Below are 18,533 nucleotides of genomic sequence, written 5' to 3' on the forward strand. Positions count from 1 at the left end.
ACACTTTTTGCTCCTTGCCCTCCTGGGTCGATTAGTTCCCAGGGACTATGAGCATCGCGCAAATGTCCTGTAATGGTGGTGGGTCATTTGGCCTCTTGATCAAGGAAGCTGAGGAGACCCTACCAGATGGACTTGAGCCAGTGTCCAGTCTATAAAGAGGAGGGTCAACACGGAGGAATCATTTCCTCCATGCTTCCAAGAGAAGCCAACAATTGTCGAGCAGGACCTTTGACTTATCCTTACATGGATGGAGCTGGTAAAAGAAAGGAGCCAGGGGCTCCTCCCAACCCCATGGGACCCCTGAGGAACAGATCCTCTAACGACCTCAAGAGTAAAAACAAATCAGTTTATCTGGTCCAATTGTATGTCCTTAAACACCCAAAAGGGAAGTATAACCAAAGATTAAAGGGGCCAATATAATTTCACAAGATCATACATATATAACTAAAAGCTACTTGACAAACAGCAAAACCAGACAGGCGATACCTTCAGTCGAGTTGTTGGATGGGATGGATAAAGGCTCTTCCAGAAAGTTCCAAGATACTACTGGAAAAATGAACAGCAGACCCCAATTCTATCCAAAGGAATATTGACAATAGATTGCCCTTGATCAGGAACAGCTGAATCTCCTGGATCAGGGACCTCTGGCTGACTAGATTTACCAGAAGGGCAGATAGGGGGGAATGGATGGGGGTGCTGACAGCACAGTGGACAGTGGCAGCAATAGCAGAGTGTGGAGGCTCTGGTGGGAGAGGAAGACGGTCTACCTGACGAGTTTGTATTAATGCTCAGATGCCAGGGAGCTCAGAAGGTGGGTGACTGTGACCTTGTGATAGTCATGTATGTAGAGATTAGAAATGCATGTGAAAACGTCTCAATGTCAATAGCCTTGGAAGGAATTTTTCTGTATGAAACTGTGTGTTTTGACAACGAAGTGGATATCTTTTTAAAACGTTGGAACCTCATTTAATTTTATGTCTTATAGAGTTTATAATGTGAAAAAGACTGTACAAGCGTAATAATTCATCTGTAAACCTAAAAATATACAGCTAATTTTGAAAGAGATGTACCCTAGCTCAGAAAAATGTTATTGAATAGGTTAATGCTGTTGTAATGAAATGCTTCTTCTAATAAAAAAAAAAAGTTCAGAACATTTCTCATTCTCTCCTATAAGTCGTGACTATCAATATCCATGCTTAATCTCATAAAGCTAATATATGTTGTTTTCTTTCAGGACACCTCTACTTTCACTGTATAGTAAACAATGCTTTGCCAAATTCCTTAGTAACAGACAGTCCACACTCCATAATGCCTAAAGCATAACACTTACAAGATGCTTTCCTTTTCTGTTCTTGTTTTTTTCACATTGAGTATACATTTTAAAAAGCAAATATCAGGTTATGACCATAAACATATCAAATAAAACACTGTTAACCTTCACTGACATCATTGTCACTTGTAGGAGAATTAGCAGAGGCAAAGACAGAATAAGACAAAATTAGAACGAGAAAAGCAATGAATCTGTGGAGGACCATCTGAGGCGCCTATCACAAGCACTCAGCCAAGTACTGTGGCATACATCACAATAGCATATCTTACAAAAAAATTGATTGAGGTTCCTGTAGTAAAGCTCTCAAACATGAAAAGAAAGTTATCCAATTTTTTTTATTCACAAAGTTTTTAATTTTTTTTTGTTTAGGTAAGGAAAAAAGATGGATGTGAAAAAGATACTTTAATTGCAACAAAAAAAGTTCCAAACAAAATGATGAAAGCAGAAAATTGAGTTAATTAAATTGGCATTTAGAAAGTAAACCATAGAATGGTGAAATCTAACTGTTATTTGAAGCCCTTTGATTCTGTTCCAGCAATGCTGTGTAGAAGTATTAAAGCAATTTCCATGTCCACAAAGCATATGGGGAAGTTTACTTTATTCTTCTATCTTAATCAATAAGTATTCTTCAAATATTAAACTTTTGTAAATATTAATGTTTTATATATTTAATAATTTCAAATTTTTCTACTGTTTGCCATCTTTCAAGTTTATTAATTATGTAAACTTTATGAAAGTATAACAAAAATACAGAAATGTACAAGCACAAAGATGAATATTGACAGCTGTTCACTACCAGAATCAAGTAAAAGAATATTCCTAACACCCTAGGGCTTCTCTTAGTTGTTTGTCCATTTACTACACTATCAACCAAAGGCAACCTCTCTCCTAACTCCCAGAACCATAGATTAGTGTCACATGGGTGTCTGGTTTTCTTCTGCTAGATATCATGTCAGGAAGATTCACATGTATTTCCTATCTATCTAGGCACAATTTATGTATCATGTTATATATCGATTACAAAATGATCTCCCTAAAATGTTCATGGATTGAAAGTTCGTTCCCTATTGAAAGTAGTATTCAAAGATGGGATTTTGGAAGTAACTAGAGCATGGCATTCTGATTCATGAATGGATTAATTCATTGATGGGTTCATATTTGATGGCATTATTGGAAATGGTTGCCATAAGTTATTTATTTTTATATACATTAGGTGTACTATAGCTTTGATAAGTGTCCCTTCAATGGCCATGTCTTCAATGGTTTCCCAACTTATGTTGCTTTGGGGATTTACTGAAACTCCTAAGAGGTAGACATTAATAGAAGGAAATAAGGTGACTGAAGATGTACCCTTGAAAGGGATATTGGAATCTTAGTGCATTCCTCATCCTGTGTTAAGTCTTCATGGGATGAAATGTTTTACTTCAATACCTGTACCCTACCATGATGTACTGTCTTGCCATGGAACCAAAATACATGATGCTCAACACCATTGCAGCCAACCATTCAGGCCGCCTTCACAGTCGGGGTTGCTCACTGCCGCCGACCGATCCTGGACTCCAGGGCTGGTGAGGAGGCTGTGTCGGTAGACCCACATTCAGACACAGGAGACCAGGTTCAGAGACACAGATCTACTTTATTGAAGAAACAGCGAGCTTATATAGGGTTCTTAAGTCATTCAGGAGAGAGTACAATGATCAGGTCATACATGAGCAGACAGCTTAGGTTTCAGTTTACAGTTTCGTTTTACTGATTGGAACTAGTATTCCTGTAAATCATGGGATCGGCCTTGTGAGGGAGGGGTGGTTGGTTCCCTGGGGTTAGGGGACCATCTTGTGCCTTAAAAGGCTGCTTATCAAAGCAAACTAACATACTCTAACACACCAGGATGTCAATAAGCATATCCTCTTGATGGTTGTCTTGGGTTATTTTCATTTCCTGATTGCTATGAATGGTGCTACCCTTAAAAACTTATGATTGTAATTCACTAAACTTTTCCTTTTAAGCTTTTCTCCACTGATGTTATACTTTAAAAGTTTTTCTTCACTTAAGAATTATAAACTAATTCTATATTTTCTTATTTAAGTTATTTATGGTAGTTACCAAATTTATGTGGCATAGGCTTAAGGAGTGATACATTACATGCAGGATGTGTTTTATCCCAAGTTTAATGATTGAACCCAGGCATATTTCATTAATCATTGATCTCTTCATCTTTAGTCTAAATTACAATCTGTTACATTTAAAGAGAGCCATATTTTTGTATATGACTTAACTATCTATCCCACTTACCATAACATTTTAATATTCATAGTGATTTGAAGCCCAAATTAAAGTATTATTACTTGAATGGGAATATTTTCAATGTTTACTTGATGCAAAATCTAATTGTAGATAAAAAGAAATGGATCTACCAACTATCTTTTCATACTTTCTGTTTTACCAATTTTGACCACAGTGCCAATGCTGAATAGCTCCCAAAATTAATTTAATTTTTGAAATTTGAAATCATTCATTATGCTCATGGCAATTAATAAAAGTATAGTCCACTCATTTTGTTCCTTAGTAAAGCATAGGGTTTAGTAATTAAAATATGGAAAGATGTCAATATTGATATTAATGTATGCCTCTGGTAGGTTTTTATGTTTATTGTATACTGACATTAGGGGTCTATTCCTCATTCATATCCCAGATGAACTTCAATGGAAAGTTTTTCATGTTTTTCTGGAATATGCTGTCAAATCTTTCATTCTGTACCACAGTCAAATGATGTTTCCAATCTCCAATGGTCCCTAAAGTGATAAGCACAGGACAGCACCAAGATGAGTAAGTAAAACTATCAGGGCAAAGGTTACCCCAATCCACTTCAATATCTTCTTCAATCCACATTAAATATCTGTAAGTTCTTTGTGGGGTTTGATAGCTTACTTTCCTTCAGAAATAAAGTACTATAGTAAATATATTGACATCTCATTTTCCCAAAATAACTTTTGCCAGATATCACCCCCCACTCACAACCAATCTTTAAGAAGAAAAAAACCTCTACATATATAAATATATTAGAATTTTTAAAGTACAATTTCCTATATATAAAGCATCATACTAACCAAACTATAGTAATCAATATGATATAATTTATAATACAGCATTATGAATTTCTTCATTTTCAAATGTAAAATGAGATCCAAAGATTTTTTTCAACTGATGAAGTTAAGGTCACATAGGGTCCCAGACCTGCCAGTGCTGTAATTCTACTAAATAGAAATTTGCAACCACCATTTCACCTTTTAAAAATGAAAAAAGCAATTTGACATTTTCCTAATGTCAGATGTACAAACCTTATTCTTGGCATTTGACACAAATAGCAAACTACTAATGTTATGGCTATTCACCAGTATGGGTCTAGTTTCAGGAATGGGAAGTGAAAGTTTGGTGTTAAATGGAAGAAGGGAAAGATGGAGAAATTTTGTAAAATATCAAAATCTACAGTAACTCCAATAAAATATTTTGAAAGGATTTAATAAGCCCAATATCAAAATGCTAACTGATGAGTAACTTAAAACTAAGTAAAACATATGTCAAGTTATGTTTTAGAATGCTCTACATTAAATGATTTTCTGAATTAAATTTTTAATTTTGGAAAAAAGAATATCAATTAGGAGAGAATCATTCCTTCCTAACTTCTAACATATAATGAGGGCAAAGCAGCTAGGCACAGTTGTGCATGCCTGTAATCCTGCCAACTAGGAGGTAGAGACAGGAAAATCCAGGGTTCAAGGTAAACCTCAGCTACATAAAGCATCAAGCCTAAAATCCCAGCATTTGCAAGAAAGAGGCTGGAGGAAATCAGGTTTGAGGCCAGTCTGTACTGCATAGTCACTCTGATGCCAGGCTAGACTGAGCAGCAAGACTCTCCTTCAAAAGAAAAGAAAAAGCTTAAAATCTTCTAATATAATCATTGCCTAGGACAAGCCTACTGACATGTTTTAAGAGAGTTGAGTCATGTGATCTACAGGGAAGTAAAGTCATATTGATTCGATGATATAGTCAGGTTTTGTACTACAGTGCTATTAGATTTCCTGAGAAACTCTTCAGGGTCACTTTCAGCTGAGATGTGTGATACTCTGTAGGTACCTAATATCATTGTCACTTGGAGAAACACATTGGAAGCACATATTATTTCTCCTAGGGACAAGGATTCCAAGGAAGTCTCAATATTTTGCTACTACAAACTGCTGAACATCACCTTTGCGTAGGAATTTCCCCTCATTTCTTGTCCCAATTTCATTTTTTATGATATCATCATAATTTGCTCGTGGGTCAGATCTCATGTTCTGAAATGTAGCTTGTCTCACAACTGTGTCCACATCTTCTTCACTCAGTTTTTTCTCAAGAAAACTGCAGATTTTAAGCACTGAGCTTCTGAGGTCCTGAAAGATTCATGGGTTGATAAATGATTCACTTTATGATGAATGCGTGAATTATAGTCAGACGTGCAGTGTGGTCAAGTAGAAGGTGCGCTTGGAAGGCAAAAATGGGTTGACATATGAAAATAAGCCAGTGACGTTCATCACACGAACAGGATGAAGAAAAGCCTGAAATGATTATTGTCATTGATACAGAAAAAGCCTGTTTCAGCATTTCTAAGCCACTTTACAGTTATGAATAAAGAAGCAGCCTGACTCTTAGCATTGACTTTAAGGCTAAGAGTGAACCCAAGAAGGAAGGAAAGGGGGGAGGGAGGGATGGACGGAGGGATGGACGGAGAGACGGAGGGAGGGATGGAGGGACGGAGGGAAGGAAACAAAGAAAACTATGTTTCCACTCATATGAAGTACTAAGCCTAAGGGAATTCATAAAGAAAGGAGAATGGTGGTTTGCAGGTGCCAAGAGGAGAGGAGAGTTAGGAATTAATTTTCGTTTGATGAACAAGTGGCATGAAGAAAACAGTTTTGGAAATGAATGATGTTGATAGCTGTAAAACACATACACAGAAACATGCACTTAAAATGGCTAAAATGTCATCTTTTATTGCAGTTAATATGCAGTGGAGCAAACAGCCTGACCAGGAACAAGACTTGCAATATTAGTTCACAAAAAAAGAGAGATTAATTTATTCCTCAAAAATATTACATTTCTCATGATAAGAAATATCTTTTGGGGGGCTAGAGAGATAGATCAGTCAGTGGTTAAGTGGCTGATCTTCCAGAGGATCTGGGTTTCATTCCCAGCACCAACATGGTGGCTCACAACTACCTGTAACTTCAGTTCCAGGGTATCCAGAAGCCTACACACACATTTCACACATATGGTACACTTACATACATGCAGGCCAAACACTCATACACATAAACTAAAACAAGTATTTTTAAAACTATTAAAAGAAATAGTTCTTTTAATCCAAGAAAAAAATGTCTGGAAATAACATGGATTTCTTTTCTAAATTTCAGTGTAAGCAGTACTTCATAGAAAGTTGAAATCTTTTCCATATTTAAGGAAAGCTAACTTCAGAAAGACTGGTCTATAATATACTCACGAGGAATGGAACTGATGGACTGGAGAGATGGCTCAGCAGTTAAGAGCACTGGTTGCTCTTGCAGAGGACCCCAGTTCGATTCCCATCACCCACATGGCAGCTAACAGCTGTCTGTAACTCCAGTTCCAGGGGAATCTCACACCTTCTTCTGACCTCCACATGTATTGCGTGACACTGGTGCATTTACATGCACGCAGGCAACCCATACACATAAAATTAAAATAAAAAACATTTGTTTAAAAAGAAATGGAGCTAAGTTGGTAGGTTGGGGACAAAGAAGGAAGGACTTTGCTAAGCATGATGACAACCTTAGTCTTCATCTTTGTAAGTGATCACTATTCTTTGATGCCCTTCATTAAATGCAGTCACCATGGAAAACAATGTAGGTTACCCACATAGCTAAAAATAGGGACACTGTATGATCCAGCTACCCAGACCTGCCTGTATAATCAATGGGAATAAATTCAGTACTCAAAAGCATCACAGTTATTCAGTGTCGTTGCACTCTTCATTGTAGCTAAGACATGGAGCCAGAGCAGATGCCCATAAATATATGAAAGAATAAAAAAATCATGTTCTATATACAAAATAGAGACATTAACAAAACAAAAATTCTGTCATTGAGGAAATAGGCGAATCTTAAAACATTAAGTGAAATAACCCAGAGAAACAGATATCATATGTTCTCTTATAATGCAGAAAGAAAAACAGCTGTCAATCTGAAAGGAGAATTATGATTACTAGGAATTGGAAAGAGTCCTGGGGCAAAGGCAGCATGAGAAAAGAGTGGTTGAGTAGATCAATGAATACTGTATTCACATATGGAAATAGGATACTAAGGCCATTAAACAAGTAACTAATGTGTATAAATAATCTTTTTAAAAGATGCTGATAATTGAGGCTGGAGAGATGGCTCAGCGGTTAAGAACACTGGTTGTTCTTGCAGAAGACCTGGGTTCGAATTCCAGCACCCATATGGCAGCTAACAACTGTCCATAACACCAGTCCTGGGGGATCCAATGCCCTCTTCTGACCTCCGCAGGCATTGCACAACACAGATGCACTTACCTACATGCAGGCAATACACGCATACACATAAAAAATAATAATAAATAAAATTTTAAAAAATTTTAAAAAATAAAAGATGTTGATACTTTATATAGGTAAGATTGACTTTGTTGCACAGGTGATTACAAAAAAGGAATCATAAAAGATGACTATATAGGGACCAGAGTGCCTGGAGAAGACCAGTCATTGAGAGAAAGGTTGGATGTTAAAAAAACCTCCTTCAACAAGAGGTCCAAGGACAAGTTAGATATAAATACAACTGATTTTAAACCAAAAGAAGATAATTTAAAAGAAATATATTTTTTATTTTTATTAATTTTATTTTATGCATATGAGTGTATTGCCTACATGCATGTAAGTGCATCCACGTTGTGTAATGTCCACAGAGGTTAGAAGAGGGCATTGGGTCCTCTGAAACTGGAGTTACAGACGGTTGTTAGCCTCCATGTGACTGCTGGGAACCAAACTTGGGTCCTCTGCAAGAATATTCAGTGCTCTTAACCACTGAGCAGTCTTTCCAGCCCAATAATTTTAAAAGTATAACTTTCTCATCTTACCTTCTTCAGGTCTTCATACCTCATGAACAGAATATTGAAGTTGTGTCTGTGCTCATACCAGCCTCTGATGTGATCAAACCACCGACTTCCTACAACTGAAGGAAAAATAAATGGGCAACAAAATTGAAGCATTACACTCATTTAACAGTGCACTCTATGCTTTCTTTTCTGGTTTAAAATGTTCAGAAATTAATACAAAGCTCCTGCCATTGGACATTTATATTACTGTTTTATAATGGTTATTTGGGATTACATGAGGTTCATACAAAGCTATTCTATAGAAGTAAGGAAGCAGCAGTGGATAAGAAATTCAAGGGTCAAGGCTGGAGAGATGGCTCAGCGGTTAAGAACACTGGTTGTTCTTGCACAAGACCCAGGTTCATATCCCAGCACCCACATGGCAGCTAACAACTGTCCTAACTCCAGTTCCAGGGTATCCGACAGCCTCTTCTGTCCACCGCGGGCATTGCACAACACGGGTGCACTTACCTACATGCAGGCAATACACGCATACACTTTAAAGAGAGAGAGGGGGGGGAGGGAGGGAGAGGGAGAGGGAGAGAGAGAGAAGAAGAAGAAGAAGAAGAAGAAGAAGAAGAAGAAGAAGAAGAAGAAGAAATTCAAGAAGAAGAAGAAGAAGAAGAAGAAGAAATTCAAGGGTCGTAGTTTAAAGATATCTTTAAGGGACGTTCCTGCTGTCTACCTGAAGATACATGTCTCTCTTTCTTTTCCCTATAAGATGTCTGGACAGCAGCATTTGTTGGCTACAGTGGCACAGAACCTGAGTGGACTCTAATGACATCCTGATTCCACATTCTATGAGCCTCTCTCATTAGTCAGTCCTCCTCAGTAGTAAAATGAGCAATTCCACAGCTGTCCCATAAGGTTTCACTTGGGCCTATGCAGGGCGCACACTCACCCTCGACATTAGCTAGGCTGGAATAGATGGCTCTACGTGTGCCTCTAGCTGGGAGGCACTGATGCAGTATCCGCAAGCATCTCATGGTCTTCCAAAGTACTTCCTAAATGATGTACCTTTCAAACTTGCTAATTCCCAATGGTCCTGACAATAGTAGTTAGGGGGCAGGCTAAGTTGGTGCACAGTTATCACTACTTACATGCACCCCACTGCCTGCTCCATCTCCTTGATAAATGCTCCCTACATTTGAGATGGCTAAGTGGCAGATTTACTTTATAAATAAACAGGAGGGAGGGTAAACTTAGTTACCTTTTCCATCCAGAAACTTTTCCATAAAATGTTCTATGGTGTGTGTAGCTTCTAATGTAACCAACCATTTTGAAAAGTGGAAATAGGAAGTCAGAATGTCTTTAGGATTTCTGTAGATATAAAGAATCTGCAGAAAAATATGAAATTACTTAATAATTACAGGTTATTCTTATAAGCCCTGAACAGTTATTTATTATTTCACTACCCAAATAAATCATAATTATTTTTATATGAAAATATTCTGGTCATGAAAATGTAGTTGATTATCACCTTAGTTTTTCCTACTACAAAGAGTGAAAAAAAACTTTAATTTACATAATAACATTTTTCATATGTGCAAGAAAATAGGAAAAGCTTTCTAGATTTTATTTCATTTGTAAAGTTGATAAATATTACAAACAAGTTTGCTTTAAGGCTAAGTCAAGTAATATTCCATTGACTTTTCTATGATATTTGATGTATAGCCCAGGTAGCATTGGAAATAAGTGAATAAAGGAAGAATTAGCTGTCATCTTGATGCAAATTTTAATAATTATCCACAGATAATTTTAAAAGAAAACTTACTTGTCTTTCATTGCATTCTGAATAATGTTTACAAGTATATTAGGGTTATCAAGAGGTTCAAAAATTGACAAAAAAATAACTATTAGCTAGGCATGCTAGTCCATGCCTATAATCTCAGCACCTGTGAGGCCGGTAAAGGAAGATGTAGAACTCAAAGCCAGCATGGGCTACATCACAAGAACCTGCCTCCTAAAAGAAAGATATAAAGAAACAAAGAAATAAACAAAGACTAAACCAAAAATAAATAGTCCTAGTCTTGACCCAATCAATCCATTTGATGACATTTCAAGTAAGGAAGTTATTAATCAAAGTATACCACAAAGTTGCAAAAAGTTATAAAATGTGAGAAAAGCAACACATATCAGTAGATTGTATCCACAAATGACAGAAATCACAATAGTAGGAAAATTACATTTTAGTTATAATAATAAAATGTTGGACCAATTACAGAGCCCTTTCACAGAATAAAAAATGATTTAGCTAATAAACATCAAATATGCTTAATCTCATTACTGAGTATGCAAATTAATATCAGTCTGAGACACTATTTGGTAACTGCCACATTGATCATCATTTAAAAGTAAGAGAACACTATCAAGAGAGTTCCTACCAAAGCTGAAATGTGGCTGCCAATGTTTATTTTTTATGCTGTCAGATGTAGAGGAGGCTTATTCTTAGTGTGCCAAATACACTTTCAGTTCTTGACTTTGTAAGTAGAATGTAGTTACTTATATTAATGTAAAGTAGTTAAAAACTTTAAGGAAAATGTAGTAGATTCTGGTGGTCTTCAGTGGTGTTACTGCAGAGCTGGTTGTGAAATAAGAGCATTTGTAGTCTCAATATTAACCCAATGTTTAATTTTTTCTTTGTAGAAGATAAAAGTCAAGTTTTAGATAACTAATATGAAAATAATGCCCATGAAAAAGCATAATTAGCTTTATAAGAGCAAAATAGAATTTTCAAATCCTCTCTGTATGTTACTGTTTAAGTCAGCTTTACCATGTTAAATGGCTATCTGTGGTGACATAGTCCCCTGGTGTCAGAAAACCTATGATTGTGTTTCCTGGTCTCCTCTGGTGTGGTAAACATTAGGACTACATGAGTAGCTCCAGGAAGAAAAACATGAAAATCACTGAAGATAGAGATAAGGGATAAAAGAGTTCCTCATTCATTCATGAATTGTTGAGTAGCTCAAAACTAACACTGAATGCAATTTGAAAGAAGATCCTTTCCTCCAGAAAAATGACAACCACTGGGAACACTATGATGATACATATATGAAACTAAAATGGCCACAAGGTGAATTTGCCTTCTGGGTTGTACAGTGCATGATCTGTCCAGCATTGGTGGTGATGAAAAACTAACCATGCCCTTATCTTCATGGAGAGAAAAAATAGAGATATTTCAAGAAATATTTATACTATATGATAAATATTTGGAAAAATAAATGCATAAACCTTAATTGAGAAGAATTAAAATTAAAAATAAAAGTATGACTGCCTATTTCAGCAAGAACTGATGTACGCACTTTCTTCAGAAATGTAGTACCACCTCATTAAGCCAAGTATTCTGGTACTTGGGGCTTTGCCGTTCCATTCAGGGATGTGCATCCTAGGGAAGCTAGTGCTAACGTGCTCTGGGGACACTCAGTAGTTCAGCAAGTAGCATAGTAGCATAAATATTGAAATAATTTCATTATTCAATACTTAAGGCATTTTATCTGTGCAAAAAGTTATTAAACTCTGTAACGTACTTTAGCTTTTTTGTTCTTGAGACCTTTTGGTACTAAGTAATATGGAAGGTGAGAAGTAAGGACTCGAGGGGACAGCATCTTGTCAAAGTTCACATTATGAATATTGTACTCAAAGAATGGTGCTCTATCCAGTGTTTGGATGTTTTCAGTGCTGTTTCGGTGTCCTTCAAAATAAATCAAGCTGAGTATCTGCTGGGTCCAGATGGTACCTGTAAAAAATAATCCTGTTTTCAATCCTAAAGTAGACTTTAATTAAAAAAAAATATATCTATGGTGATGCTGTCCAACTTAAAATCACCGGTGCTTTCTTTTCTTTGAAAGACTCCAAATACATTAATCAACATAAGCAATTACTAAAACATGAGTAATTTTGTTTAATTTTTGTCTATATTTAACATTAAGAATTCCCACTGGTGCTGGGAGCAGAAGGCTGGTGCCTACAGCCCAGGAGGCCCTGGAAGTTGCCCCATTGTATGTGTGTGAGTCTCTGGTGTGCCTCTGAGTGCTCACACACAAGAGCTCACACATCAGAGTCAGCCCCCATCCACTTTTAGATGTATACTCAGTGTAATCATTAAATCTTCAAAGAATCATTGTGCAGTTGAAGAGGATGCAATTATTTATGAATAGGGTGTGTAAACAAAATGGTTACTTAATTAAAAAGTAAAGATAAAGTCAAGGACTTGTAGCTCTTTTTTACTTGCATAAATGTTTGTTCTTATTTCTTGATATTGATTTTTGAAATTATTCTTGCAGTTTCTGTGTTCTATGCTCCATGTGAGATCACTTTTGTAATATTTTCATTGTCAGATATTTGTAAATATTGATGCATACAATGTGATATTACCACTCATGTATGAGATCACATCAGGATAAATAGCATTTCCCTCTTGTTACCATTTTTTTCTCTGTTTGGCACCTTCTGACTCATTTCTTCTTCATCTTCATAAATATGTACAGTAGGGCTTTGGATGCCTGTTTGCTGTCTTTTTGCACGCAACTCTGTTCTGTTCTGAGACTTTCTTAGAAGCATGCAATTGGAATTACAGGAAAATTGATAAACTTAACAAACTGGAAGTTCATTCCATTTCTTCCCTTCTCTTGCTTCTTAAGCCCAACCTGAAGTCTCTGCACTACTGAACATGTTTTCTGCCATATTCTGAGATAGATTATAATACATATTATGAGGAAGAAGAGGCCAAAGATTACAGTTTCTTCACTGATTCTTGGATACATGATCATTCCCATCAGGTAATGGCAATGAAAATATTTGAGAAACATGTTTCCATTTAGAATGGAATCCAATCCTGTTTCTATTTAGAATGCAAACCAAGGCCTCCTGGTCTCAACCCCTGGTGAAACAGCAGTGACAGTTACAATAGCCTGTTCCTGAGAAGGCTGTGTTTCACCACATCTCTATATTGATGGACTTCAAAACTCAAGGATATATGTGTATGCATAATTTATATCCATATATGTGTGTATGCATATATCCATATATGTGTGTGTATATATAGCAAACAAATTCACTGGTTAAGGGCTCTTAAAAGAATCTTAAGTGGAATCTAGTTCCTATGGAATATTTCTAAAGTAAACAAAATAAGTTGGAGAATGTATCTTTATGAGATAAAGTCTCTAAATAATGAAACACTTATAATTTGGAAAAAAAAATTTCAGACCATGTCAGCTCTGTCCAAGACTGAAGCAACTGGTCAGCAATTACCCATTACCTGCTCTTAGCTCCATATTTTCTTTGTTTTTACTTGCCATCAGAATAGACAAGGGATGCAGGGATGCATTGAAAATGACATTATAGCTTTCAGATTGGGGTTCTGTTTTGTTCTTATCTGATCCTAAATGATTATGTAAATGAAGTTTGTGCTGCTTTTGGTGAGTGGACCAATGCAACATGGCCCACTCCTGATACTTACCAGATTTGGGGTATGTAATTATGAAGACATCATCATCTCTTATTTCAAAATCTTCCATATTTTCTAGATCTCCAATTTTCACTAAAGGTTTCTCAAAATTGTAGCCTTTATAATTAAATAAATATGTGTCTGTGTTGTCCATAATTATTCACCTGGAAGTAAAAACAAAATTATTTCATGTTCTAAGTATTTTAAAATATTGAATAATAATTATTGAGTGGCTAATATATGCCAACCACCATTTAAATATCTTTTTTTTTTCCATTTCCAAAGGAAATTTCCAAAGGCTTTATTGGTAACTATGCTCTAGAAAAGATGGTACATACTATCGCTTCTGGTCAGTAGAATGAAGGGCTGTGTCCAGGGGCCCACCAATAATGCTGAAAGGGGCCCTGTTTTGTCCACCTCTATTCAATAGACCTATTCATGGGCATAAGACTTGTAGTCAATGAGTTCTTCAGGCTTAAACCATAGGTTGAACTCTTTCTCAGCACTTCACTGAATCACTGCCATGAATAATGTTCTTGCCATCCTGAATGCAGAAATCTCCTCGAATGGCACCTGGCTTAGAATCAGCTGGATTGGTCTCCCCCAGCATGACTTGGCCTGTCTTCGCCACATTGAGTCCCTCCCAGACCATGGCCACCACAGGCCGAGTTCGGGTATTTCCCCAGCCCTGGGAAGAAAGGCTGGTCTTTCAGGTGAACGTAGTGCTGCTTCAGGTGTTCTTCACAGCCACCAGGGGAACCCCTTCTGCTCAGAGCACTTGATCTCGCCCACCAGGCTGTGCTGCCTGCATTCTGGCTAGAGGGCGATGAAGGTACACTTCAGGTTGGCCATGGTCTAGACACCTGCCAGGTGAGCGGGTGGCTGAGATGTGCCACCCATTTAAATATCTTATGTGTATAATTATTTACTCCAGCAAACACATTACACAAGTTTTATTGCTAAGTTTCATAATACTCTAACATTGCTTCATTTTTACTGTAACTTTATTAAATAAAGGAAACAAAGAAGTTCAGCAGGTTCTCCTGTTATTCCAGTGGGAAGGCTGACCACTGGACTCTAAACATACAGATGAGGAAATGAAAACACAGAGATCAACCAAATTGCTCCAAGTTTCCCAGCCAGCAAACCTTAGAAGAGTCCTTAACAGATAATTTGGGGAGAGACTCCGTGTTTATAATCTACAGCTTCTTGAAACTTCTATTTTATTTCTTACATGATTTTATTCTTTAAAAAACAAGAAACTCATTGCTTTTGCTAATAACACTTAGATGTTTGTGCATGCATCTCTAATCTGTATGTATCTGATTATTACTAGTTGTGGTCGGTTGCACTCAGATCCTTGGCACCTGTGTACGGATATAAAGTCAACAGGTAGATTTCACTGGTAATATTTATCACCTCTACTACTTAACATGATATAAGTTTTTATGCTTCCTCCTCAAATATAACTCATTTTTGAATTTGTAGATTTTTTGTGTGTATATCATACAGAATATCCCAAACAATCTTATTCAATGCTCGTCTATCATTTTTCTAGAATATGAATAACCCGTGCTCTCTGAATGGGGCTTCTGTGGCATAGAAGAGGACATTTGAAATGAATGCCAATGCTTGTACTGTAGAAACTTTGCTCACCTTTTCAACATGATATTTTAAATAATTTTAATTTTCAAGCAATGAGTTTAAAATCACATATGTGATTTGTCTAAATAATAAACTAAAAGTAAAAGGCCAACAATCTCAATACAGATTGATCAAGTCAAGTATCTCTGCTAGATCTGCCAGAGAACTCTCTAATTGAAGGTTAAAGTGGTGCGAGAATGCCCTGGGTTCTAACAACAGTAGAGTAACACCAGCATACTTCAGTGGATTCTTTTCAAAAATTCTGTGCACAAGAAATTCAATTTGATAAAATCTACAAATACCTATATAGATGATAGATGATAGAGAGATAGATAGATAGATATGGGTTTAAAATCTGCAAATATATAATTGGACCAAATTGCATGCCAACAAACAACATTTAATTTGGTCTAGGGTGTGGAGAATTCAAGTCAAAGTCTCTGTATGTAGTCTAGGCTGACCTAGAATTCACTATGTACACCAGGTTGGTCTCAAATTTGCAGTAATCCTTTGGCTTTCAAGTACTTGGATTAGATTCATGTGCAACCATTTCTGACTAATTTCTTTACAAGCAGCCTAAGTCACCTGTTGAATAGTAGGAAGTCAAACTTTAGTCTTTTTTTAAGAAAGAGTAGAAATTCACTGACATTAAAATCATCTGGGTAAACTGTTTGTAGGCTGTCGCTTGACCACAATGGAAAGGTATAATTAATGCCCTTCTAAGCTGCTGGAGGTGTATTCCCTGTCAGCACAAGCCCAAACTCTCTGACTATCGAGTGTTGAAGATAGAAGAGCTGGACTCAAGTATTATAAACGCCTGTTTTAACAGAGATATATGGCACTGATACTGGCATTGGTATCATAATTTTCCTAGAAAGAAAACCTTGGAGAATTCATCCTTTGAATGTTGCTGAAGGAAAATATATAGGCCATAACATTGATGGATGGAGAGTCCATTACTAGGAATATTGCTGAAGTCCCTGTCACATGTCCCCTAATACCCACAATATCATCCACACAGTCCCTAAATAAACAGTCATTATAGATTCTACAGTCCTTACTGAGGAGTGTCAGGCTGCCTCTGTAACCACACTGAATGAAACTTTTGCTTATTATATTATTTTTACACACCTAAATGGGCTGTCTTTTACAGTCTTAAGAGAAAATTTTAAGAGTTATTGTAGCCCAAAAACAAGGAAAGAAAAGAGTGTGAGGAGGACTCATTTAGGAGCTGGATATAGGAGGTTTTGTCACAATAAGGAGACAATTGTGTAGGTAGAAAGCACAGGTAGATCCCCTTCTTATTTTTTACTGAAGCACAAAGAAAAGGAAGGGTATAAAATTATGGAAAATTATGAACATATCAGGGAGGGGCGTGGAAGCGTCTAAACCTATTCTTCATTACTCACAGTCGCAGATCAGCTGATGACACAAAACCAGTTTCTCACAAAATGTTAAGGACGATAGGGATTGATGGGTTGCTGGGGTATAAATATTTACTGCTAAGTTTTTTTTTGTGTGTGTGGCCAATAACTGGTATTTGAGGAGAGAGGAAGTAATCTCAACTGGAATAAGTTGAGTAAGCTTTTCTTGATACTAGGAAAAACATCAGATTATCTCAGTAGCATGAAAGAAGCTAAACATTGAGAGATATTGCCGATAACTGGAGAACAAGTTTCACACTTACTTAATAATGGGAATTACTAGGCAAACAAGATACTTGACACGTACAGCTGCAACTTGCTTGGACAATTTCCCGAGGCATGATGTAACCAAATCCTTTTAAGACTGAGTGACTGGTTTCAGGTTCTTGAAGCTTTATTTTATCATTCTATGTCCTCGTCATACTGTTAGTATTACCAAGTCTATTTCTTCCATTGCAAAAGTGGCTTATAAAAGTGAAAGGTTTTCAGTAGCTTGATGAACTCATTGAGTCTTTTAATTCATTTTCCAATGTGCCGGGTACCCTTCCTCAGTGATTTCCTTTCAATGTGGTTCCTAGTCTTAGATGTAGATTTTGCCTGCCTTTTATTTTCTGCAATAATTGGCTTTTGTCCCAGACTTTTTACACCATCTTCTTCCATCTCTTAACACATTCTCTAATTCTTCTGTTATCCACATGAGCTGCTCTTAGGTAATGATTCTCAGATTCTTACAAAACACAGAATTTGACCCCAGGAAATATTTTTAATCAGTTTAACATACAAATCTTCCCTGGTAAGGGAATAGTACATAATCAAAGGATAATTTAAGGTGTAAATATTGAGCCTGTACCCATGTATACAATGCTGTAAGCTAAGACAATATTTGTAAAATAATCCATGTTGTGAGGACAGATTGTTCAAAATATGTAAATTGATGGGAGACTACTTACTGGAATGAACAGCTCAGCCAAGATGTCCTGACTGCAGAACACAAAGTTTCACTGAACGGAATGCTTTCAGGGCCCTATAAAACACATAGATCTTATACACATGGAAGAGAGAGACAGGGAGGGTGAGACAGAGAGAGAGAGAGAGAGTACACTTGAAGCAAAATACAAATAACACTATGATAATGGGTACAGGATACAAATTCATCCCCTTACTCATGGGAATTTTGCTAAAGTTTAAACTACATAAAGTTTAAAAAGTTTAGCCCAATCCAATAGAAGTCATTTGCAGTGCCAAACTGTCAAAGATTCATATTATGTATGAAGAATGTCTTTTTTTGTGTATATGCATGTACTGCCTGCATGTATGTAGGTGTACCCATGTCATGCAAAGCCCACAGAGCTCAGAAAAGGGTGTTGAATTCCCCTGGAACTGGAGTTACAGATAGATGGTTGATAGCTGCTATGTGGGTGCTGGGAATTGAACCTGGGTCCTCTGCAAGAAAAACCATGCTCTTAACTGCTGAGCCATCTCTCCAGCCCCTGAAAAATGTCTTTAACAA

At 36.7% G+C, this 18,533-nt stretch overlaps 1 protein-coding gene and 1 pseudogene across 1 annotated transcript; both read right to left on the bottom strand.

The window, feature by feature from the left end:
- Positions 1 to 4,000: 4,000 nt before the first annotated feature.
- On the bottom strand, positions 4,001 to 14,109 carry LOC103749316 (amine sulfotransferase-like). The gene is made up of 6 exons (XM_008852186.1): positions 13,968 to 14,109; positions 12,037 to 12,245; positions 9,720 to 9,846; positions 8,492 to 8,586; positions 5,577 to 5,760; positions 4,001 to 4,122 (listed from the first exon to the last, which is right to left on the bottom strand). The coding sequence occupies exons 1-6, from the start codon at positions 14,107 to 14,109 to the stop codon at positions 4,001 to 4,003; spliced, it is 879 nt and encodes a 292-aa protein (XP_008850408.1).
- A 269-nt stretch (positions 14,110 to 14,378) lies between these two features.
- Positions 14,379 to 14,807, bottom strand: LOC103749317 (annotated as a pseudogene).
- Positions 14,808 to 18,533: the final 3,726 nt, after the last annotated feature.

The sequence above is a fragment of the Nannospalax galili genome, unplaced genomic scaffold (assembly GCF_000622305.1).
Source record: "Nannospalax galili isolate Female #2095 unplaced genomic scaffold, S.galili_v1.0 scaffold546, whole genome shotgun sequence".
NCBI lineage: Eukaryota > Metazoa > Chordata > Mammalia > Rodentia > Spalacidae > Nannospalax > Nannospalax galili.